A 26257-nucleotide genomic window follows, 5' to 3' on the forward strand; every position below is an offset into this window, starting at 1 on the left:
ACCCGGGTTGATTAATGCGTTGTTTGTTATTATAAATTAGTATTGGAAATTTAAGAATAAATATATATATTTACATTTTTTATTTAGCCTTTATTTAACCACGTGGGTCCCATTGAGACCACAGACCTATTTTACAAGGGAGACGTGGTCAATACAGTTACAGTATGAAAAAAATCAAGTTATTAGCCAAATAAAAAAATACTTATATGAAAAACACCTGCATACAGAGAGCTGAAAACCTAAATGCTTTCTTATATACATGTAAATGTACAGGTATATATATATATAATGGTATTATTATAAATGAGTATAGTAAAATCTATCTATCTATCTATCTATCTATCTATCTATCTATCGATTTATTTTCTTTTTCACTTTAAAGCAGACGCTTTGACGCAAAAAAAATGATTTAAAAATTTGGAAAAATAAGTAGGTGTGGGGCCACAGACAGTGATTTCAGTTTGCCTATGATGTTTGATGTGCGCGTTTGTGTGTGGTGATGACATGTTTGTAAAAGTTGAGTTTGTCGTCTATGGTGAGCCCTAGGTATTTGAAACTACTGAATTGTTCAACTGGTTGTCCTTTGACGGATGTGTGACTGAGTGTAGGGGGTGTCTTGGATGTGTGTATGGCCATTTCCTGTGTCTTGTCGATGTTTAACTGGAGGTAATTGTCTGTGCATCAGTGTGAAACTGTGTTATTGACTGTTGGTATGCTGTCATGGAACTGTTATCACTAAGAAGACCTACTATGGCTGTGTCGTCTGCATATTTGAAATATGTGGTGATGGGAGATGCTGTAGTCATTTATATATATATATATTATTATCATTTTGTTATTTTGAACATGTAAACAAAAGAAAACTGAAAACCGAAAACGGAAACTGTCACAGGAAATAACGATGTTTCACGAAATATAAAGCATAATTAGAAACATTAATGACAAACATTGCTGAAAAGAAAAGCATGTTCGAAAAGGGGTGGGAAGAGGTTTGCACTTATCTAATCCCACCCTTTCTCCATAAATCATTTTAATTAAGCTTCCTTATTCATAATAATAATCATTAACATTTCCATTTATTGTTACTTATTATATATTTTTTTTTATTGTATCCAAATATGTAATTTTCTATAAATAAAATGTATTACTTATATGTTCATATCAAATATATACTATAATAATTGTAGTATAATATATATAATATAGTATAGTATATATGATAACGATAATAATTCCCTAAAAAATAAATACAAAAAACAGATCCAAAAGATATCTATACATTTACTATACTAATTAATAATAATATAACAATTAATTAATTAATAATAGTTATACAGATATATAATATGAGAATAAAATGCCTATATATAATAAAATATCCATTGGTGTAACTTTATTGACTCGGTCTTTAATTTCTTATGATATTTTGATTTGTATGCAAACCGGTGTTGACCTGTTTCTTTAATTGTTCACCCTCGGGTATCTTGGGTGTAGCCTGATATTTTGCTGAAAAAATCTTCTATCCACATAAATCCATACAAATATATCTGCACATATGTTATACCTAACTGTATAATCATAGACATCAGTGCTGTTGTGTTAGAATTGATCTGGCAGCCTCCATTTATCAACAAAGCACTGTTATGCAAACGGGAATCGGTTTCGACTACTTTGAGCCTAACGACTTCCCCTACTCCAACGTGCCACGTGACCATAAAAGGTTATAAATGCAGGTGGTGCGTTCAATTGTTTTTCAGACGGGCGGAGTGAGGAGTGACATGGCGTCAACCAGCCGGTGCGTAGCAACTTTAACAGAATATATAACACCTCTTCTTCTTCTTTCGCGTGTGTGGCTCTCATAATGTCATTTTGTAAAAACGTTATCGAGTTAGTCATGATGAGAATAGTAATAAAAAATACCAGGCCTGTATTCCTACCGTGTGTAACGGTTACTTAGCATAGTTAGCATAGCTGCTTAACGTTAGATGTTGCCAGAAATCACAAACTGCTGTTAACGGTCAGTCCGTCACCGTTGTCCTCGCGTTTAAAGATGATTATACTCTGGCTTCAGTTGGGCACACTGTCATAATAATAGTAATGATTACAATAATAATACGTGTTAGCTTCTCTCTCCTTTTATTTGATGTTTTGTTGACGGGGAAATGTTTGTAAAATGGGTTTTCTTGTGTGTCTTGATGATTTCCGATTATATTAGTTCACATATGTGAGCATATTGTCGAATAATGCTTTAAATAATATGGCAGAACATTATAAAGATGGACTCAAAGTACTGTAGGTAACCGTTGGATGTGAAGATGGTGTTATTGTAGAGATGACAGGAAGTAAACATACCTGTTAGTTTTGTAAATATAAAGGAGAGAGTGGAAAGTCAGAAAGTAAATTCATAATAATGTCACTTTGTCCCTGACTTGACGCCCATTAGATCTTCTGTTTTTGCTTGCGCCACATCATCGTAACGTTTTGGATTTAGTCCAGGAGTCAACGTATACATGTTTTTAATTATAATATCAAGATTCACTTACGTACTGTTGCTGGAAACCCGTGAAAACACCACACGGAAATAAAAAAAAGTGTTTGAAAAGTACTTTTTTGATTGTTATATGCAGGGTTCGCACATCTTTTAAAAGGTCAAATTCAAGCCCTTTTCAAGCACCTTCAAGGTCCATTTCCGAGCTATTCCAGCACCTTACAGCTGTGGTAAAATACTACATTTCTACGAATGCATACATACTGAAAATGGTTATTTCACGTTTTCATTTCAGGCTCTCCAACTTATCTTATTTCTACTCTATAGCTATTTAACAGAAACAAAAAAAACAGGATACACAGGAAGTAAGAAAACCTATAGTACTAGGAACTAAGTGGAGAAGGGGTAGGAATTAATAAGCTAATGCTTCTTCCTGCTCCTTTTCAAACATACAAAGGGTTTTAATGACTAGTGCTTCAAGTGTAATTTATTTTTCATATGTTTGAAATAAAGCATTCATTCATTCATTTGTTGTGAAAGAAATGCAGATACATTTCAAGCATTTCAAGCACTTTATCCAAAATTCAAGCACTCTTCAAACCTTAAAAACACAACATTAAAATTCAAGCATTTTCAAGGATTTAAAGCACCTGTACGAATCCTGTATATGAGATGGAATATTTATGATATAAGACGGAAAAAAGATGATCTCCATATTTGAGAGACTGGTAACATTTTGTGACATTTTTGCATGAAATATGACTTTTGGTGATTAACAGATGATCCGTTGGTTATTACAGTTCTGTCCATTTATTAGTCGATTCATTGTTGCAGCCTCAAACGGCAAGTCTATTAACTAACATGAAACTTTGGTTTTCTTTAATTTGTCATCCTTCTGTAGAAATCTGTCTTGAAACATCATGTTGGTTGTTCATAGGACAAAAACATCTAATTGAATGTGATGAGCAAGTGCAATGATGAGGGACTGAACACTGAGTAGTGTACTGTACACAAATATGTAGTTTACCACAACTGGGAGTGACAGGAAAAGTCCAAAAATACCAAATATTTTTAAACCAGCTTCTTTCATTGTTCTGTTGTTAACTTGTTCTTTATAACTGTAGATCTAATATCTTGAGCATTTTGAAGACATTGCTTTTTTATGGGTTTTTTTTCCTGACATTTCATACAAATTACAGAAGTAATTGGCAGGTTATTCAATGATGAGAATAATTGTTTTAGTCCTGATTAAGACACAGATGCTTCTTAACTACCTGCTGCTGCTACGCTTTGTGATCAGTTTGTTTGAATTTCCCCATTGCGGGACAAATAAAGGAATTCTTCTTCTTTTTTGATTTTGTCTCTGTGCTGTTGACAAAGTTAATCATGGATTAAATTGTTTTAATTTTTGACAGTTTTTCTTATTGTCTGGATTCATGTGATGACTTTAACCAAGCCAGCTTTACCCGGTTTTGTGGTTTAAGCTTGCTTTGGCTCAGGTATTTCTTTTCCTCAACAAAAGTGGATGTAAAGGGAAACCAGCACATCTGGACAATTTATTTAACATTATATATTAAGATTTTTCTCCCTGCTCGATAAGAAATGGAAATTAGCTTTAGTTTGCTCTCCTCATTGATCTTTTACGCGTCTTGCTTCATTGTTTTTCCCTCTCTTGTCAATGAGACTTTGCAGCTAGCTGTAATGTGTGTTTGGTGTCCTGACCTCAGCATGAACTCTCTCTCTACCCCACCACACATTTGTCTTCATTTTCCCTCCCTTTCCAATCTTTCTTGCCTTGAGAACTGTTTGATCATTTAACTGTTGTTGTGCTTTTGCAGCGGAGATGGCCTGGCCCTACCCAGAGTTCAGTGTCCCAACCACCCTGATGCCATACTGGTGGAGGACTACAGAGCAGGGGATATGATTTGCCCTGAATGTGGCCTTGTAGTAGGTCAGTATATACATTATGAGCATTTGCACTTTTGCTTTTGTATCGTAGAGCTTTCAGTGTTAGAACCCATTCTTCCTTTCTATTTGGTTTCTTTGCATTTACTTAACTCATTTGAACTATATCAGATAATATATATCAGAGCCATCGGGGCACTCAAAAGTCATCAGACATCTTCCTGAACCTGTTTCGTTTTGTTTGAGTTCACCTTATATAAAATAGTTCTGTATGTGACCTGACAGGTTACACAAGGACAATGTTTCCATTTCGTGGAGCTAATCTGGAAAAGCTAGCCAGAATACATTTATTCGTATTTAACCTTCCTCTGGATACCCTGAAGGCTCTAGCAGCACTGAAAATCTTGGTTTATGTTGTATTCGGCCACATCACAAAAGCATATATTTGCACTTTGTCATGCAGAAACTGAGGTTTTGGCATCTCTGCTGCTGCGCTTTCAACACCCCAATACAAGTGCAATGAATAAAGATGATTTGAAAATAAATTAACATAAGGGAAGCTTTTGAACAAACTGTTAACAGTTATTTGTGCAATTTTAGCAGAGTGTTTTAATCAGTCTGTCGTTTATCATCAAACAAGCACGAAAGGCACAAATATAAATTGCATGAAGCTGAAATCATTTTAACATGTGATATAGGCTGTAAGACAGAGCTGTAGGGAACACACAGTTCTCCACTAATGAGCCCCCTGAGCACAAACCGAGGTCAGGTGGGAGACAAAAGACGCCAGCCGCTTTCTGATGCAAGCTAAAGTGCCCTCTGTTCCTGCTCCCATAGCTTTGGCTGTCCTCTAAGGAGATGAATGTCACTCTGCCTCGAGATGTTAGAAAGTCTCATGGATGGCAAAACTAACAGGATTAAAATATCAGAAATCTAATCCTGGACCCGGCTTCACAGTCCCAAGAACTGACAGTCATGATAACGAGCATTATGCCCTGACTTTGTCACGCCTTTTATCCTTTGTACATCCCTGATTTAATACAATTGAGGACTGAACATATGTTTTGCTCATATTTTATTTCGTATTTCTGTCTCACAACGCGCCATGATAAGAAAATGAGAAAGACTAAGTGGAAGGGATGATGTGTGAAATGTTTGAGCTAGAATCAGACTACAATCAAACTTAAAGAGGGCGAAACACACGGGGCAGAAGGATAAGACAATATTTACAGTATTTGAGTCTCGGAAAGTATGATTGCATGAGGGAATTGTGTTGAATATTGCACCATCTCCTGGTTAATTATTCCACAGGGATGAAATACGGACAGAAGAACATAGTCAATGTATTTTATCAGCGTACTTATTGTTTGTATTTGCAGGTGGTTCAAAGAACTTTTCACAAAATGTCACGTTTATCAAACCACCATGTCCCATTTCTGAAATGTACTCTTCGGTGTGCGTTTTTCTTTTTTACTTCATGTCTCTATCAATGAAGGAAGAAAAAGAAACCGGTTTAAGATCAAGTGTAGCCATCAGTGCACAAGATTAAAACTCTGACATCAAAAAACAGAAACAGGAAGAATGTAGCTTGAAATGTTTATCACTTGAATTTGGACTGAAGGTCTAGTTCAGTCTGAAAAATATTTTAAATCTTGGCGGCATATCTGAATCCAAAGTGAAGCATTTAACATTAACAACATTTTGGTTTCTTGTGTTGGTGCATGAATCTCAGGGATTAAAATATTCTATTAACTCAGGTGCTGTTGAGCAAGGCACCGAACCCCCAACTGCTCGGGGCGCCGATTCATTTGGCAGCCCCCTCGCTCTGACATCTCTCCATTAATTGCATGTATATGGGTCATGTGTGTGTGCAACCTGAATATAATAACAGAGTGAAAACATTGAATTTCCCCTTGCGGGATTAATAAAGGAATTCTTCTTCTTGAATATCTTATTTATTTTAAGTTGTTCATTCTTTCCTCAGGCGACCGTGTCATCGATGTCGGCTCGGAGTGGAGGACGTTCTCCAATGAGAAAGCCCTCAAAGATCCATCCAGAGTGGGAGACGCCCAGAACCCGCTGCTCAACGGGGGCGACCTAACCACCATGATCAGCAAGGTGAGAGACGGTTGTGTGCATTGTTTACATGAGCCTCGTGTGCATCTGGTTCAAAGTTACAGTTCAAACACGTTTGTTTGCGGTTTAAATGATTGAAAGGTCAAAAGATATTTAAGCAACTCATACTTCATACATACAGTGGTGTGAATATTATGATGATTATGTTCAGATGTGCTGTAATTGCTGAAACACTCACGGTATTGAAAGTTTTGATAATTATGTCGGCATTTGCAGCGTTTCTATTAACTGGTACAGACTTCTGTAGTGCGCTTGGTCCAGAAACATCAGTTTACCAGTGAAGGTTGTCAAAAGTTTAAATACTTTTATACTTTTCATTATCACGTGTTTCAAATCTATATACGATATTCACATTCGGTAGTGTCGAAAGTATCAAAGCTATTAAAAAACAGTGTGTCGGTATGACACCAGTGACTGTTCAGCACTGGGCAGATTGTTAATAAAATAAAAGGAACGTATTCTATTTTGTGTGCCAAGGACTTTTTGCCGTGGTATTGATCATCGTTTTCATTTTAGTATTGAAGTTTGCCCAATAAGATGATATTTACCAACTGCAGTGGCTGATGTTCATCTGCTTTGTTGTCAGTTTCACGTTGGCTTAATATTAAAAGGTTAAAAATGCTTTTGATGCAGTTATTTAAAAAAAGATTAATGTGAAAGAAGGTTAAATTAAAGGTTGTTAGCATGATTGAATTTGTGCTCTTTCAAAGACGGCGTAAAAAAAGGGCTGAATGACCTTAAAACCGCACAAAATTGGGAACAAGTAACAGCAAGAACTAAATAAACAACAACAAAAAAAAAAGTCGTCGGCTACCAGTACCCTTGTTATTTTAAACCTCTATCAGTGCACCAGAGTCATGCAAACCTCAGCCTCAAAAGTTATCATGGCGTCTCTTGAAATACGACAGTATTTACTGATAAACATCCACTGTTTCCACCTCAGGGAACTGGCGCAGCTAGTTTTGATGAATTCGGTAACTCCAAGTACCAGAACCGACGGACCATGAGCAGCTCTGACAGGGCCATGCTCAACGCCTTTAAAGAAATCAGCACCATGGCAGATCGCATCAACCTGCCAAGGAACATCATAGTAAGTGTATCTACACACACACACACACGCACGAACGACAGCAGAGATGAATGAAAACACGTCTAACGCGTAATGAGCAAGGGAACAAGAGAAATGAAACTGAACTTTTTGTGGTGACTCTGGGAAGTTCACACACACACACACACACGCGGGTTAAAGATGCTTCGCATGCCTGTTTCCTGTATAAAACAACTGCAGTTTTGTTCCTTTAGCTCCAGACATTGCCTCAATATGTACATGATGATGATGAAAGTTTCATTTAATCAAAGGAAAAAGACAAAAACAGAAATAGAGTGAACACGTAAATAGCAGAGCCACATATGCATTAGGTTAAGGACAATGTTTTACACTGTTTTACAGAGATGTTCATAATTAACTTTAAAAAAGATCTTTGGTTTGTGCTGGCAAACGCTATTTAGTCGCTAAAGAAAAGAGAATAAAGGTGACCTTTTTTATTAACGGGATGCAGAAAATGAGTTTTCTGTAAATGTTTTTGCTCTGCAGGACAGAACAAACAACTTATTCAAGCAGGTTTATGAACAGAAGAGCCTGAAGGGGCGAGCCAATGATGCCATCGCTTCAGCCTGTCTCTACATCGCCTGCAGACAAGAAGGTGTACCACGAACATTCAAAGGTCAGAACAAACCGTTTTAGATTTTAAGAAATCTGCCATTTTATTTTCGTCACGACCGCATCTCGAGGAAAAAAACATTAACCAGTACAGAAGTAAGTTACGGATATATGATAGTGGTTCATTGATATATGTTCTTTAAAAATTGCTCTTGTCTTTTTCTGGTAAACTTTCAAACACAAAATCCCAAAAGTGTTTCGCACTGGGAATAAATCTGTGGTGTGTTCTCATGTTTGTCACCATTACAAAAAAGCAATTTGACTTTGAATTTGACACCGTATTTATAGATGATTGGTGAACTTTCTCTTCTCTAATTTTACTGTGGAAGCGAAAGTGGAGAAACAACAGAGCCAAAAATACCTGAAGAGACACGTTTCTTTGACATCGCTCCATTTAGACAAGTTTCTTCCCCTGATCTCTCCTTCCCTCCGCAGAGATCTGTGCCGTCTCTCGGATCTCCAAGAAGGAGATCGGCAGGTGCTTCAAGCTGATCCTGAAGGCGCTGGAGACGAGCGTGGACCTCATCACCACCGGAGACTTCATGTCCCGCTTCTGCTCAAACCTGGGTTTGCCCAAACAGGTGCAGATGGCGGCCACCTACATCGCCAGGAAGGCCGTGGAACTTGACCTGGTGCCCGGCAGGAGCCCCATCTCCGTGGCTGCGGCAGCCATCTACATGGCCTCCCAGGCCTCTGCGGAGAAGAAGACCCAGAAAGGTGAGTAATAATCCTGTTGATAGACTAATGGAAAAATATGTACGTCATAAATGAGTTATATTCACATATACTGGTTTTGGATCCAGTCCGAGCTGGAAAAAAAACCTTCCCAAACCTGCTGTGCAAACATTAATTGATCAAATATAGACATAATATAAAAGCAGCCAGTGGAAACTTTCAAATTAAAACACCAACGCATTATCAGTTCACTTGAGAACGTGTCATATACATGTAGTGAAGTTGTATTAGTATTGCAGTTTTGAAATGATCGTAAAACCAGTGTTAAACAGTCAAATCTATAATTGTCAGTATTATTGTTGATGCTTTGAATACCCATAAACCCCTGCTCGTGTAACAACAACAACATTAGAGTTTGTGACACTTGGATGTATCGTGCGCATTACCTTCGTCCGCAGAGCATCAAGTAATTAAAGCCATTAGATTGGCGGTCTTAAAAGTTTTTTGGCTGAGGAGCTCTTTGCTATTAAAACAATATTTATGAACGTATTAATACATCATGTTCTAATGTTAAACATACATTTGGAAAGCACAGTGAATCCTTCGGCTTAACTGTGCCTGGGGCGACTTCTTTCTCACCTGTTGGAGCGTGTGCCGCATGTGGGCTGAGTCCTTGGCAGTGGCCCTTTTCTGCGAGACACACACACACACACACACACACACACACACACACACACACACACACACACACACACACACACACACACACACACACACACACACACACACACACACACACACACACACACACACACACACACACACACACACACACACACACACACACACAATTAAATGGAAATGGGTAAAGCTGAGAGTCAACATTTCATCTGATAAAAATGTCTCATCAGTCGTCCGCCCTGTTGAAGTGTCCTTGAGCAAAACCGTGGTGTCAAACTCATTTTATTTCTTTGTTTGTTCGCACGTCTCAGCTTCAGAAACGCTCTGAAGACGCATGTTTCAGATTCTGTGTTTGATAATTCCACAGAAATCGGGGATATCGCCGGCGTTGCAGACGTTACGATCAGACAGTCATACCGACTCATCTACCCACGCGCCGCAGAACTCTTCCCTCCGGACTTCAAATTCGACACACCGGTCGACAAGCTGCCCCAACTGTGAAGATGACGCTCCCGACACAGTGACGATATTTTTCTGCTGTACTTACAGGATATTATTTCTTAGAAATCATATTTGTGTTGGATTTGGAAGATTTCTCTTGTCCCTCCTGAGACTTCTGGCCTTTTGTGGAGGCGCCCTCACAGGAATCAAACGGACACATTCCAGTGCTTGAATAAACAGCTTGCAGACTGTACTTACAGTATTTCATTTGAGTGTATATACTGTATCATGTATATATGTCCAAGTGGGAAAATGTAATCCACGCTTGCAACTTTAGGCTGGTTTCATACTGTATACATAAAACTTTGTTTTTGTAGAAAAATGACCTGGTTCTATTTTGTTAGTTTGAATTGTATTAAGTAATTTAAAAATTAAAAGATTTTCATTACAGCATGGTAATCAGCTCAGTTTGAATAACATTAAACATTTGTTTACATAAAACCTGTTTCACTCTTCCTCATTTATCGGTTGAATGTCTTAGAACTCTGCAGCCTCTTCGTCCTTCGTTAGTTTCTGGAACAAAAGGTAAAACTCTAAATACCCAGAGGAAACCATTAGGACGTTTCAGTGTCAGGGGTACAAATAAAAGCAAAGCCACTATTACAAATGTTTAATTTGTGAATTCATGATGAGCAACAACGACTGCAGACATGCCTTTTCTGTTTCTATTTGTTTTTTTTACACCGGGGTGAACTGCAATAGTTGAGACTGACGTTGAGTGTTGGTGTACCATCCATAAAGTTTTTGTCTGTTCTGGCAACAACATGCACAAGCAAAGAATAAAAAAAACAACTTTGTACAATCTATTTTCATCATTAAGAAACGTAGATAATTAAAAACTATTGATAAAATTAGTGCTTTCAGCTTAATTGTGTACATACAGTATGTATATATAATATACCCTGCCCTCCCCTGTAGTGATTCATATCAACAGGTCTCCAACATTTGAGTCAGTTTATAAAGAACATGCAAGTTGACAGAGTCACGTCGGCTGGTCCCACTGTGCCAGACTGGCGCGTGAACTGATCACAGAACAGAAGCGTTTAAATGGCGTTTTGACAGAAACCTGCAATAAGTGTCTTCCCCCCCCCAAAAAACACAGCATGTCTGATGGATTCCTGCACAACACACGTTTGCTTCATCTGTCACTGGGTTCACGTCGGTCCATCTATCGAGAGTGTTTTTGTTTTTAAACCATGAGGAGTCGTTCGTCTGCTGCTTCAAGAGGGAAAGGATGAGTTTGGTTTTGGTAGCTTTTAACTGTGCGACTCACTTTAGTGTTTTCACTTTGACCGAGGTAACAAGAACTCATTGAGGAATAAAAAAAAAAAAAACTTCAATCCGACTGAACTCCGCTCTGAAAGAATAATTAATTTAACGTTTGATTTTATTGCTATAAAAATACTGCAAATCCAAGCAGCACTTCAGCTCCGTAGCCACTAGAGGGCAGCAGACAGAAAAGATTATTAAATATTTTGCATTATTTCTTCTGTTTTATCATTTCCAAATGAAACTAAAGTAGTTAATTTAACAGCTGATGTAGCACTTAACACCGACTGGACTGCTTTTTTAAACTAAAGAGGAAGAGTATTATTATTTTGTGTTTGCAGACTTGAAAGCAAAGTGAGAGAAAAAGGCGTTAAAACAAGATTGTGGACAAAGTCCGGCTCCTCGACATAAGGAAATGTAAAGAGAAGACTTCTGAGTTCAAGTCAAGAAGCAGCAGCAGTAGCAGTAGTAGTCAAGATGTTTGTTGTCGTTGAGCGCCGAGTGAAAATGCTTTGAGCACTTTAAATTCACTGAACGCCGGGCAGAAATGTCAAACTTTACAGTGAGATAAAAATGTCCTTAAGCTATGGCGAGGGCGAATAAAGACAAAAAAAAAACAACAACAATAAAATATACGACTGAATATAATCTGTACAGATCCAAAAACAAAACAAAAGACAGTGACACTGGATAACATGATTGTGATGTTGCCGTCTTCTCAGGAGTTCATATGAAAAACATTCTCAGTGGTCAGACAATGGACACGACGACGACGACGTGCGCAGGAGGACGAAGCTTCCCTCCTCCTTCCCTCCCCAACAACAGAGTTTCATTTGTTTTCTTTTTTCTTAATAATAATAATAATAAAAAAAACACGTTCTTCATGTGGATTAAAAAATAAGCGGGGGTCCTCTGGAGGCTTCTGGACTTTCTTCTTAATGGCACAGAGTTTTTTTATTTTTGTTTTTGCCCGAGGGCTCGCTGCTCCTCCTCAACGTTTTGGGCAACGAAGAGGAAAAGTTTAAAAAAGTGATGTGAGCTACAGTCATCGCTGCGTTGGTTGGTTCACAGTGTGTGTGTGCATGTGTGTGTGTGCGTGTAGACGGGGGTCAGGTGAAGCTAACACCAGTCGGCGATGTAATCAAAGTCAGAGAACATGTTCTGCTCGTCCAAGTTCAGCGCTCGGGGTTCCCGGGGCGGGGTTAAGATCGGAGCCTCTGAGGTAAATTCATCGTCGAAATTGCTGACGTCGTTGGCGCCCTGAATAGTTGGCACAAACGGCGGCTTCACCTTTTTAGCCAACAGTCCGTTCCAGTCCATGTTCTGCCGAGAAACAGAGAGAGAAGGGGGGGTGTCACATCAGTCGTTCTGAACATGTATGAACATGCGTATGAACATGCAAGTTGTTTTCGTTCCGTACCCTGAAGAATAGATGCTTCTTAACCTCCTCTGCGTCCCGTTCTCCTGCTCCCAGCCGTCGTTCTGGACTCCTCCTCAAAAGCTGAGCACAAGGAGAAACATAAAACACAGTAAATATTAAACTCATACATAGGGACGTCACAATTTGAGATCTCGATATCACGATTTTTAAATCAGAACACACATAAAACCTGTCAGCCGACTTTTTATTGCCAATAGCAAAAGCTTCAGCCCGCACTCAGAACTGGAGTTACATCCAAGTAACTTTTACACATCACCGCAAGATTCAGAAATTAAAGTTAGACGTCGTGAACTACTCCGGCCGAGTTTAAACGGTTTTGTTCCAGCTAAGTAACGTCACATTCACTAGTTACAGTTTATTTAATTTTGTTTTTCTTTTACAAAGCATTTTATAAAGAATCACAACGTGAACATGGGGTATTTTCTGTCATAATATTACAGCCAAATACTTTTCCAATCAAGTAAATTAATATAAAAAAGAAAAACTTAAAAGAAGGGCATTTCAGGGAAATGTACATTTTCCATCGCTTCCAGATTCATTTAATTCAGATTGCTGGAGCCTAATTGAAAAAGTGACGTTTTCCATGACAAACACATCGTAAATAATATACCATTCATCAATAGGTAGATGCGACGTCTGGCTGGTTACAGTTTGACTTAACTCATGAGAGAGAGAGAGAGAGAGAGAGAGAGAGAGAGAGAGAGAGAGAGAGAGAGAGAGAGAGAGAGAGAGAGAGAGAGAGAGAGAGAGAGAGAGAGAGAGAGAGAGAGAGAGAGAGAGAGAGAGAGAGAGAGAGAGAGAGAGAGAGAGAGAGAGAGAGAGAGAGAGAGAGAGAGAGAGAGAGAGAGAGAGAGAGAGAGAGAGAGAGAGAGAGAGAGAGAGAGAGAGAGAGAGAGAGAGAGAGAGAGAGAGAGAGAGAGAGAGAGAGAGACCAATGCTTATTATGTCAATAAATGGTTTAAAATCCAACTTTTAACACGTTTGTTAAATCCTGACCATGTATACCATTATGTTGCCAAGTAATTACTTTTACATACGTATTGTAGCTCATAAAAGTGAATGAACTCTAAACCGGGACATGTTCAATTCACAGCATTTTACTCAAGTTATTATTGCACTCTTTGAGATGCATTGAGATGCTTAAGAGTGCAATAATAACTGTGAACCTGCAACACTACAGACAGTGACAGTAGGGACCAGGAACTACAAGTCTTTGCTTCAGTAGCTTTAGATGGAGTGAACATACGTGTAAATAAATAAAATAGTAACAAAAAATAAATAAATCATGAATTAAATGTAGACGACACGTTTGGAAATAAATTCAATAAATGAGAATAGGAGTCGCACGACAAACAGTAACCATGGTTACCCGACACCATTCTACAGCCACCTTGATTAGTTTCATATCATCTACAGGTCGGCTATGGTCCGTTAGTAAGCTTGTTTAGATTTTTACATATTAATATATTTGATTTTAGAAAGTGAGATAATATTCAACACAAACATTTTTCCAAACTCTTTTCCATTTTCCAGACTTATCTAGACCTGGAAATTAGAGAAAATGAGAGATAGAGATAGAGAGAGAGAAAGAGAGAGAGAGAGGGGGAGAGAGAGAGAGAGAGAGAGAGAGAGAGAGAGAGATGAAGGGGGTCATCATATCCAAAATACCTCACTGCCGATTTAAGGTATTTTTTGGCGGATACTGGGCTTGAATGTGTGTTCAGCTCCTCTTTTTAACGCTCCAGGTGAGCGACACGACTCAAACACACAAAACAAATGGGTGTGCACACGTGTTACATGACTTGTGAGAGATTTCACCGCACAGTGTGAAACCTGTACACCATCGATATCGTAGCTTCTACAATTCTTATGATTATAAAACCGTGACGTTATGTAACCGCAGTTGTTCTGTTTATTTTATTTGATGGCTATTCATGATTGTATTCAAGTGTGTGGTTGTATTTTCTGTATGTATGAGTAGATATGTTTAATACAGATAAATGTATAGTTTTATGATGTCCAATCATGTGAAGGTATATTTCTATTTTTACTCATGTAAATTCTGCTTTTGTTCACTGTGAGCATGAATCTGTACTCACCCTCCTCATGATGGAGATGGCCTCGGTCGAGAGGAACCGTGGGTAGCGGACTTCATCGTTGACGATGCTGTCGAACACCTCCTCCTCATCGTCACCGGGGAAGGGCGACTGAAAAGAGACGAAGAAGAAGATGTAGATGTGACAACTGCTGCTGAATATGAATCACTGCAACGATGTAAAGATGACTACACGTTTGTGAAATCAATCATGGAGCATTGATGACGCTGAAGAACTTGGAGGAAACGAGAGCTCACCTCCCCAACCAGCATCTCAAAGATGAGGACGCCCAGCCCCCACCAGTCCACAGCGCGAGTGTACGACGTTTCAGTCAAAACCTCAGGAGCTAAAAACTCTGGCGTGCCACAAAACGTGCTGGTGCGGTCCCTGAAACCCATTCCTGAAAGCAACACAGAGACAGTTTAATAAAAGGACCAGTTCTTCTTTCCAAGTCTATCACAATCTCCCTCTTAATCCTTGTTTGGGCACATCAATAACTGATGTGTCAGGAATATTCAGGTAAAACATTTTGAAATTACATGATAAACTCTTGTTAATGTGTGCTTTTTCTATTCACCTTCTTTGCAAAGCCCAAAGTCAGCAATCTTTACATAACCCTCTGTATCCAGGAGCAGGTTATCCAGCTTCAAATCTCTGCAAATTCAAAAAAGGTTTTTAAAGATTTCACGCTCCAGACACACGTGGGACTGAGCCGAATTACTTGTTTTATACATTTCTCAAACTGCTTACCTGTACACAATTTTATGATCATGTAAGAACTGTAGCCCCAATACGACGCAGGCTGCGTAAAATCTGAAAAAACATCCAAGGGATTAGGTTAGATCACTTCCACTGCATATGAAGAAAACAGAAAGGATTTAGAGGAATAAAAGATTTGTGTAGAATACGTAAAAGACAGTTTTTTCAGAATTCCTATTGACGCGTCTGTAAATAAACTCAGTAAACTCTCTGCAATTCAGTTTACAATGTGAAAATATGAATGATGAAGGCACCCATGAGCCAATCAGAAACAAGACACATAATGAGTCTGACCAGCAGAGAGAACCACGAAGTCCAAACAGCCCTCAATTCAGTGACAGTGAGATGTGTGGTCACTGGCATTAAAACGTGCCTCGTATCCAGATTGTATCTACATGTGATTTAACGCAATTACATTTACGCCTGGTGTTAATATGCGTCTCCAGTGTTCGCATTGATCTTTGTTCCAGCTCAAACATCAGAACGTCACTCTTTTCTTTACCATCTGCTGCTGCAGAGGTCGAGTCGTTTCAAATGTAGTTTCGGGACATTTTAGAGGTGGAACGCCGACCAGCACCGGACACTATCGCTGAGCTGCACTGTGATTCTTTATATTTTGTTCTTTTCTCTAACGGGACCCTTCTCCTGTTGATCCTTCCAGTCTGGGCTGAATGTTCCATGAAATCCAGACCTGTTTGAAGCCGCTTCAATTACAATCAATCCTCAATACGTTTTGGTTGCATTTACACCTGTACTTTCACGTGAAGAAGCACTATCCGACTGCAATGGGCTCAACAACAACACATTTTAAAGTGTAATTTTGGTGTAGTTGCATTCCATGGTCTTTTCGGGATGAATATACATCAAATAAGCCATTGAATAAGCCCCAAGTCGATTAGCACATGCACTGGAGATATGTTCAATACTTTCCTCCTTGAACTGAAATGCAGTGCATTCAGTAATCGTCTTTTTTGGGCTGCCTCTCAATATGAACAGAGCCGGCGGCTAAGGCTTGTAGTATTGTAAAACATGTTTTTAATAAACTCAGGGTTCGCCAACTACGTTGTTGGTGCTTCATTTTATGTATAGGGACTATTATCATGCTACTGTAGAGGTTTGATGCTATTCTGAGCAGTATTAGTGATTAAAAAAGCTGTTTTGGATGCGTTCAGAGCTCCGCCCCGTGCTACTCAGTGTAAGACATGTCTGGCTGCTAGCGAATCTCTGGAATTTCTCTGTAAATAGGTGATCAACAAAAAAGAACGTATTTGATTTATATTCTGCTGAAAAAGACAGTGGAATGGCAATACGCTGGAATTACATTTTAATGCCGTGGTGTAAACGAGGTCTTAGACACTCACATGGCCCTGGGCTCGGAGAAAACATCAGCGTGGATGTGCATCATCAGGTCGCCTCCCGCTGCGTACTCCATGACAAAACAAACATGCTCCTGCGTCTGGAAACACGCAAACAGGTTGACAAGGAACGGGTGGCGGACGCTGTTGACCGTTTCGAAAATCCTCTTCTCGCACATCAGACTGGCAAAGAGAGAAGGCAACAGTGTGAGTAACAGCAGCACGGATAACTGATAACTCTTCTCTCTGACTATCCTCTAACACACAAAAGCACATTTCTATTTTCTTTACATTTCCAACTGGAGCCCTGCAGCATTTAAGGCACTAGTCTGAGCAGAAACTTTAAATGTTTACCTGTCCACCTCATCACGAGCCACAATGTCTCCTTTCTTCAGCGCTTTGATAGCAAACATCTCTCCTGTGCTTTTATATTCTGCTAACAACACCTGAGGAGGGGGAGCAGAGGAGAGAGACACTTCAAAAGAAAATACATTTCAGCTTTCTGCCTGCTTTGTTCTTTTAACAACCGACAGAAAATGAATTGGAAACTATTTTTAGAATGTACGAATCGTTTAAGTAATATTTAAAGTAAAACATTTCCCAGTTGCAGCTTTGGAAAAAGGATTAGATGCTGTTTGTTGTCATATTTGATAGTAAACTTAATACATTTGGGCTTTGGACTGTTGGTCACAAAAGAAGCAATTTAAAGATGTCAGCTTCTGCTCTGGGAAATTATAATGTTGTTTTGAATACTTTCTGGCAGTTTGGAGACAAAACAATACAGCGAGGAAAATAAGAGACAGACTAATTTGATAATGGAAATGAGTTGCAGCCCAGTGTTGTGTGAACGTACCTTTCCAAAGTGACCACGTCCAAGGACCGCCACACATTTGAAGTCTTTGAGACTGAAGTGGAACTGCTCTTCTTCCCTGGACACAGATAAGTGTTTACATTAGTATCCAATATGAATGACATGTAGGGAGACCTGAGGTTTGAACACAGAACCAGCCTTCAGACAAACATCTTCATTTTTGTGGCAGTTGAACCCAAAAGCATGAAGATTCAAAGCCAGGGGGCAGTGTTTACACTTTCAGCTCCACTGGACACCTGCAAGTCAGAACATTACAAAGATGTCAAGAGCTGTAAGAACAAAAGCAGTGATGGCGGCAGGTTGGCAGCAAAATGTGACCACAATTCATTTTACTCTTCCAGCTCCTCTTCTCAAATAGAACATGAAGATTTTCGTCTCTTGACTGAAGCTTTAAAAAGGTAAAGCCCAGTCCCAGACCAATGATTTGCAACACGACAAAACTGTTTTAGAACGTTGCAGGTGAAAGTTGCAGCACTGTGAACTGATCCGCCTCGTCTGGACTCAAACCAGCTGATGTTGTCGCCGGCGATTCAACTTGTCAAATCGACAGCAGCTGGTTTTAGAACACGTCACCTGTTTCAACAGCCAATTTAGTCTTGGCAAAGTCAGCTGGTCAAGTCACTGACAATCTGTCAGCTGGTTGAAAAGGCTGTTATGGACTGAGGCTCAACGAGCGAGTGAGTGAGTGAGTGTGTGTGTGAGAGAGAGAGAGGGGGAAAGGGTCGAGTGAGCAATACAATGAAAAAGGAGAGCGTGAGCGCCGTAATCCAGAACAAAGCAGTGAACCAGGGAAATAAAACTGTATTTTTGCAGTTTAATCACAACTAGAAATGCAGCAAGTATCTCACCGTCTCTGTCCTCATTTATATTTTATAACGCTACAAATTATATCCAACTAAGAAAAAAAGCCTGAACAGTCGGAGGTTAATCCGAAAGTACAGAGAGGCGTTGCTATGGGGATGATGCACAGTCTCACTGGTGTGAACGGTCAGGTTTCAGAACGTTGCAGACCTGCATGTTGCAAGTAGTTGTAGTAGTTACAACTCATCTCATAGTGAATCTTTGGTCTGAACTGGGCTTAACACAAACAAGCTCTCTTACCTTATCTCTGTGTCTTTCTGGATGGTAATGAGCTCCAGGCTGGGATGCTGCATCTCCTGCTCCACCACTCTGTCCAGGTCTGGCTTCACCGCCATGCTGTTCCTCTTGTTCAAGAAGTCAAATGAGGCGAGTGCATCCTGCAGAGACAAACAGAAAGCAGTGAATAAATGTGAAACGGGGAAATTGTTGGGGTTTTGGCCAACTACAAATGATTAGGGACGAGCTTTTAGGCATTATTTTTTACTGTTTTTAAAAGACAGGCATTTTCTCTAACATGAAGTGACTTCAGCATGACTCACACATTAGTCATCAATAACAGTAATTCCTCTATCGTTGTACCTGTACTTCCTCCTTGTCGGGCATCTGTTCCTGCACCAGTGGTTCTCGGATGTCGTCAGGTGCTGGGTAATGTTTGGGTCCTGGGGTGGGCTCTTTGTCAAAGTCCAGCTTGGTCACCAGTGGGTCACTGTGTATCAGCAGAGGTACGCAAAGGGTGTTTTTAAAAAACGAGTTGTTGATTATTATGGAATATCTTTAATCCATGTACGTATGAGTTGTGCTTGGTTACCTGCTGGGCGTGGGTGAACCAGGCAGGCTGCTGTGCCCAATCTCCGCCGCCTGCGGACTGAAGGAGTTGGTGCTGACGGTCGGTATGGCTCTTCTCACCAGGCGGCCCCAGGTGGCGATGTTGATGTTCATCTGAGGGGCTCGCAAGAAGGTTTTGCCTGATATAGAAGAAGCGAACGACACAAAATGGTGATGATAAACGACAGTGAGAAACAGTCAGAGAAGGAAAAAAATCAGGAAAACATGTAGATATTACAAAATAATCTCTAATTTTCTTCAGCCACTGATCTCTCGAGCAACTGATCTCTATTTTATATTCCATATTTATAACTTGTAAATTCTTCTTATATATATATTTGTATTGTCCTAATTTATTGTGTGTAACTTAACATTAATTGTATTCTTTCTGTGTATTCTATGTGCATATTTCTGATTCCGCTCTGCACAAAACACCAGGTCAAATTCCTAGTGTGCAATCTGATTACATACTTGGCAAAATAGGTGATTCTTTGAATTTGTCTGATGATTTTGACGTTGGTCCTTACCGCAAGAAGTTCAGACTTTTGCCGTCCCTCCGATGTTGACCGCAGCGTGATAAAAACATCTTCAACACACCCTTTTGCTCCCGGTGAATACACCGGAGAATGAGCGACTGTATTCTCACTTTGAGATTAAACTATCTTTGAACTTGTGAGCTGAGAGGGAAAACTCTCTTTGATGCCCTGCTGACTAAATCGGACGTTTGCGTTCGCACATACAGCCCCGCCGGATGATGACCAGATAATTTCAGGTTTGCAGTGCACGTGTGAAAGGGTCTGAATAATGGTGACTCACCTTGCTGCTTCGAGAAAATCTTCTTTTGTCTTTGCAGCTTTGGTCGTCTCTCAATGACAGGATTGAAAAATGTTACCTGAACGGGAAAAATTATAAATTTAAACACAGAAAACAGCTGGTACTGTAAACTGTAAACTGTATGTAAGGCAGGAAACACTTCCAAACATTAGGATGTACTCAAACATGACAAAAAATATCAACAGACATTTCTGTTGGTTTTCAAACTTAATTATTGTTTTTTTCGTTTTGTCCACTATAGCTACGAAGAGCTGAGGAGGTCAATAATAGTGTTTGTGTGTGTGTGTGTGTGTGTGTGTGTGTGTGTGTGTGTGTGTGTGTGTGTTTGTGTGTTTGTGTGTTTGTGTGTGTGTGTGTGTGTGTACCTCAGCAAACAGCATCCCCTGTGGCTCTAAGTACAGACACATCCCATGACGCTGGTTGTCCAGGAAATCCTCCAGGCGCAGGAACTTGACCGCGCAGAGCGAACGCCAATCACGCCAGTACACTGAGATCTCCAGCTCACGAGACTACAGGACACACACACACACACAAAACACACTGACTGGGTTACTCATACAACACTGAGTCAATAGCACAGATGTAGGTCAAGGGCAGAAATGCATGTGTGTGTGTGTGGGTGTGTGTGTTAGTTACCCGGTCCAGCTCCAATGTAAACTTCTGGTCCCAGGCCTGGTTACTGACCGACTTCCAGCTTGTTTGGCCAACTACTGTGTTGTCCAGCTTCAACACTGCGCTGATCTCATCTAAGGAAACACACACACGTTATTTATTAGGCGGATGTATGAACTATGCATGATTGTAATTTGATATCAGTTGTTTTACAGACAAGGTCGTTTCTCTGGGCAGTCTTACAGACCCATCAAGGTCCAGTTGTGATTTCAATGATATCATTTTTTTTTTTTTTCCCCAGACAGTGTATGACGTTGATTCTACTCACTGGAGAGCTCCTCGCTCTTTGTCAGGTTCCGTGCGCTCACGCCGCGGTTTCGGTTCGCTCGGCTGATGAAGGACGAGCGCGTCTCACTGGGGCTCCACCCGGGCAACGGGACAGATGCAGCCTTGGAACGACCCGGGACATTTTCCAGAAGGTCCTGACAGCCCATGAGCCTGACGTCTAGCGTTCCTGGAAGTGTGGTGGGACAATACAAATCCATACAATCACACAATCTGTCTTGTTCAAAGCTATTATTATTATTATTATTATAGTTATCCCTATCCTATGAAAGATGGAGGAACCGATGTACAGAAAAATAATATTAAGACCAAAACTAATGCACATGGCATGTTCCAAAACCCACACTTAGATAATTTAATGATTGTTTGATGGTTAGGAAGAATAGGATGATGCTGGGCGTATACATCATCTATAAATTACCATCGCTGTGTCTGTTGTTACCTGTGAGTGCAGCGGGCTTCGTCACGGTGCTGTACTGGTTCTGTGTGGAGATGATGCTGGATCTAGGACTGAGGACCGGTGAGGCCAGCAGGGACAACTCTTCCACGATGCTGCTGCTGCGAGGGTGGTTTTTAGGCAACTCGCTGAGGCGTTGCTCCAAGGAATATCGCAGCAGGTCGAGCTTTTGACTGGACTCGTTAAAACGAGCCTGGGCCTGGAGAGAGAGGAAGGAGTAAGGAAGTACAGAGGAAGCAAAAGAGGGTTGGAGGAAAGGAAATAGTAGTCGGAGAAGGATAGAAAGAGAAAAAAAAACATAAATTACACAGCCCATTTTTCTCTAATAGAGCACAACAGCTGTGCAGAGATCAGTTTCATTTAAAGTCCATGAAACTGCATTAGGCCTCAAGTGATGAGAATCTGGTTACTGCTCTTTTTAAATCCCTGCGGCGCACACAGAGGGGGGAAGATGTGAATGTTACATGGACATTACAGGGTTCCCACACATTTTCATTGACAAAATTCAAAACTTTTCCACGAAGGACCCATAATAAAATGTCCATGATCATTCAAAAGGTATAACTCAAACAGAACTATCCGGCTGTTCAGTCCGACGTAACACCCTTCAAAATACAATTACCGGGTCCAAACGCTCTGTTGAAATAAAACAGACACAACAGCCGAACATGTGAACAATTAGGATCCCCTCTAACCTCAGTCAGACACCTTTTTCATCCATAAGAAAAAGATACTGTGACAATTATGTTGTTTTTTTTAAAACTCAGATCTGTTCAAACAACGGGGAATACTGCAGTGTGGCGTTGTAGAAATACGAGGCTTGGACCCGGAAATCATATTTTGAAAAGGGCGTTACGTAATGACTTTAGAGCCGGATAAAGTTTACTTTACTCCAAATGTTAATTATTGTTTGAAAATAAACAGCAATCTTTTTCAATTTCTAATAGTTGGATATGCTTAGATTCACTTATAACTATAGGCACAGTCTATATAGATATTTTCCTTTAAAAAAAAAAGAGAAGCTTAACAAGCACATAGATCAGTCCTGTTTTCAAACATGAGGGAAAACAGAACAGACTACTATCGGTGTATCCTGGACGCATTTCATTATGAACTCATTTCTGGATAACTAACAAATAATGCGCAACAAAAGTATGTATCAACTATCTGTCCGAACACGATTAAGCCTCTGGGGTCAACGGCGTATATTTCAGGCTGTCAAGCCAGTGGATATCGGGTCAAGACTTCCTCTTCAGTATAACCTCATAGTACCTTAATTACTCAAAATATAAGGCGACAAAAAATGGCATCCACGTTTTCAGTATTGGCAACCAAAAGCTGTTATAAATTTAGTGCTGAGCCCTATTTTATGTATGATTCATATTATTTAAATTTTATTTACAGTGCCAAATCATAACAAAAGTTATCTTAAGACACTTTACATTTAGAATAGGTAAAGACCACAAACTGACGTATGGGTTGGTTCTCTGTATGAGTTACAGAGACCCAACAATTCCCCCATGAGGAGCAATAAGTCGCACTATCTTTAATAAAAGTAGTAGTAATTATTATAAATAGTATTAATCCAGTAATCTTGTGCACAGTGGCAACAAAAGCCTTCCCCTTAACAGACAGGAACGTCTAACAGATTACTATACAAAATCTACTAATTTCATGACTTTTCCAGGTTTTCCTTGACCGTGGGAGCCCTGACAGTAACTCACACACCTCTGAATGTGCTCTCTTTTCTGTGACTTTTCCCGAGCCCAGCAGTTTCATGACGTTCTTGGCTCCTTCTGCCACCGCTGACTCTATCTTGGCGTGGTGACACAGCTCCTCCACCCGAAGGTCCAGCGGGCTGATGATGGGCTTGTCTGGAGAGGACAAACAAGGACACGATTCTTTAATTAAGATGTTAATTGTTCATAAGAACTTGTGTGCACTTGTGGAGGCATTTCTCCTCAAAAGGCACTCTGGCTGAATCGATGTAGAGGAGCAAGTGAAGGCTCACCCATCACGTCGTTATTCTCGAAGCTCAGCTCGCTGGCCTGGCTGGCCTTGAGAATCTGCATCCTGATGAACTCTATCTTCGTCTTGCTGTCTTGAAGCATCTGCTGGGCAGTCGCTAGCAACTTACGATCCTATAAACAAAATTAGAAATTAATAGAAATGAATTAAAGTGGAAACTGAAATATTGATTTATGTGCACTGTCCCTTCTAAATAAATAAATAAATACATAATAACACTTCTTTTGGTGGGAAAATATCGCTGTCAATACACATTAGTGTTTGAATCAAGTTTATGTTGCGTCTCCTGAGCAGAATAACTGGACGTCAGGACTTCTTAGATGACCATGCACTCCATCCTTCACCTATTGTGTTTTATTGTTGTGAGCATGTAACAGAAACAGCCAGGACGCCAGTTTATGCCCTTAATTGGAGCCAAAGAACGAGTGACCACATGGAAAATCTTATTCATCGAAAAAGCAACTAGACACACACACACATACACACATACACACAGAGCGGAGTAAGCAAACTCCACCCAGAATTCCTCTGAAGTTTAAATCCTGGTTGTTGGCGCCGCTGCACGCAGGAAAGGCCGCTGTCCAGCAGGCATTTCCTCTGACATCAGGACAGGACTATTTCCAACTGGAAGGTGCCTCAGTCCGTCTGTCTGTCTTTCTGACACAGGGAGGTCGCTTACAAAACACTGTGACCTCCCCCGGTCAGAGAGAGGGGATCATGTTTTTCATGTACTACAGTTACACACTGCAGCTCTGCAGGTACCTCTCGTTTCCACACCAAAAACGTTCTCTGACTTAAAATTAGATATTAACCAAACTAAGACATTCAAAATGTAATACTGACAGTGTCTAGACATATTTGTTTAATCATTTTAATTAAAAAACAATTTAAAACTCATATCAGCACAATTTAGCAAGATGCAGATTTTGTTACCTTAAGAAAGAGCAAGTCTAGTTGTTTCCAATCTTTATGCTATGCTAATGCTAGCTGTAGCTTCATATTTAGCCCATAGGCATAAGAGTGGTATCAATCTTCTCATCGAACTCGTGCCAAGAAAGCAAATATGCGTATCTCCTAAACTGTCAAACTATTTCTTTAAAAGGATTATTAAGCATGGGAGATGTAATGGATCCATGCTACATTAAATAACAACTGACATGTTATCCACAGAAACATATGATGAAGAGCAGAATTATATCACTGGCACATTAGAGACTCAAAACTTAAACTCTACACGAGACTAAACTGTCTACTACAAAGTGGCTTCAATTACTACTGACCAAGATGAGCAGGAGCTTGCAGTGCTCCAGCTATCAGTTCTGGTAAAACACACACACCCCTCCCAACTAAATGATAGTTTTCTTCACTCTGAGCATTAGAGGAGCAACAAAGAGCTTTGTGAACAAACAGCAGTGCCTATGACACACAGTATGTGTCAGCGCCTTCTCATGTTTCCTCCTCCCCTACAGGGAGGCTGTAAAAGAAAACCCAACATGTATCACTCCACCGCCTGCAGACTGGTTTTCAAACTGGGAACGACCACGGTGCCTTTCTAAAAAAGATTTTTTTAAAATACATAATGAGCATTGTGATTGCAAGTCTGGAAACCGTTGTAAGTAATAACTGAGATCCGGGAACACAACAAGCACTCAGACATTCAGACAGTTTGTGAACAAGACAACACTTAACCCAGATTATCTAAATCTGTGCTTCCCAACCTGGGGGTCCAGACCCCCACAAGGGATCGCAAGAGTTATCTAGCAGGTCAGGAGATGATTAACGAGACAGGGAAGCAGTTTTTCCCTCAATCTGTTTTTTTTCTCCTTGTAATTGTTCCCTCATTGGCGTGGTTCTCAATTGTTTTTCAGCCAAGGATCCTCTCCTGAGATATCAGACATGTAGTAAATGTATCATCCTAACACAGAAAACAATTACAACACAACTGACACCAATTCAATTAGCTGCAAGTAATACAGAACAAAATACCCAGACTGCAGAAACAATTCAAATCAAGTGAAAAGGGCTTGTTTTAACAGGGAAAATTAATTTGGACCAGCAACAACAACATAATCATAACACATCTATCAAAAGTCAATAAAAGAGTCGAATTTGTATTGAATAAAAGGGTAGAAAATGCAAGTGACCAGCTAAGAAACCTGTGTATTAAACTGCCTGGTATAAAGGCTAATGGTTTGTTACACCCCCCACCAGGTGGGAAACACTGAGCTAACCCACTTTATTGGGGAGGTAAAACAGAAAGTGAGCACAAATTTTAGCAGTAATCCCTCGTTGCGCAGGAAAAAACTGTCTGCACACAACTACAATAATTCAAAGTTGGAAGAGGAAGCTGATTTGTAAACTGGTGGATTTTTTACGACAGAGTTGTTTACTGTTCATC

General features: G+C 40.0%; 2 protein-coding genes across 2 annotated transcripts in view; one reads left to right on the forward strand and one right to left on the reverse strand.

The window, feature by feature from the left end:
- The first annotated feature begins 1754 nt into the window (after positions 1-1754).
- Positions 1755-10533, forward strand: gtf2b (general transcription factor IIB). Its single transcript, XM_083928058.1, has 7 exons — positions 1755-1795; positions 4327-4439; positions 6378-6511; positions 7473-7619; positions 8124-8253; positions 8685-8966; positions 9973-10533. The coding sequence occupies exons 1-7, from the start codon at positions 1779-1781 to the stop codon at positions 10104-10106; spliced, it is 957 nt and encodes a 318-aa protein (XP_083784184.1). The 5' UTR covers positions 1755-1778; the 3' UTR covers positions 10107-10533.
- A 174-nt stretch (positions 10534-10707) lies between these two features.
- pkn2a (protein kinase N2a) overlaps positions 10708-26257 on the reverse strand; it is a 33876-nt gene continuing 18326 nt past the window's right edge. Inside the window, exons 5-23 of the mRNA XM_083928997.1 lie at positions 23843-23972; positions 23560-23705; positions 21817-22030; positions 21358-21543; positions 21054-21163; positions 20783-20926; positions 20400-20475; positions 19567-19723; positions 19338-19464; positions 18999-19135; positions 17880-17955; positions 17381-17472; positions 17033-17209; positions 15663-15725; positions 15490-15566; positions 15170-15312; positions 14916-15023; positions 12796-12876; positions 10708-12698 (exon numbers count right to left, since the gene is read on the reverse strand). Coding sequence (XP_083785123.1) covers positions 12495-12698; positions 12796-12876; positions 14916-15023; positions 15170-15312; positions 15490-15566; positions 15663-15725; positions 17033-17209; positions 17381-17472; positions 17880-17955; positions 18999-19135; positions 19338-19464; positions 19567-19723; positions 20400-20475; positions 20783-20926; positions 21054-21163; positions 21358-21543; positions 21817-22030; positions 23560-23705; positions 23843-23972 — 2448 coding nt within the window. The 3' untranslated portion in view covers positions 10708-12494. The remainder of the gene's footprint in view (positions 12699-12795; positions 12877-14915; positions 15024-15169; positions 15313-15489; positions 15567-15662; positions 15726-17032; positions 17210-17380; positions 17473-17879; positions 17956-18998; positions 19136-19337; positions 19465-19566; positions 19724-20399; positions 20476-20782; positions 20927-21053; positions 21164-21357; positions 21544-21816; positions 22031-23559; positions 23706-23842; positions 23973-26257) is intronic.

The sequence above is a fragment of the Echiichthys vipera genome (assembly GCF_963691815.1).
Source record: "Echiichthys vipera genome assembly, chromosome: 15".
NCBI classification, from domain to species: domain Eukaryota; kingdom Metazoa; phylum Chordata; class Actinopteri; order Perciformes; family Trachinidae; genus Echiichthys; species Echiichthys vipera.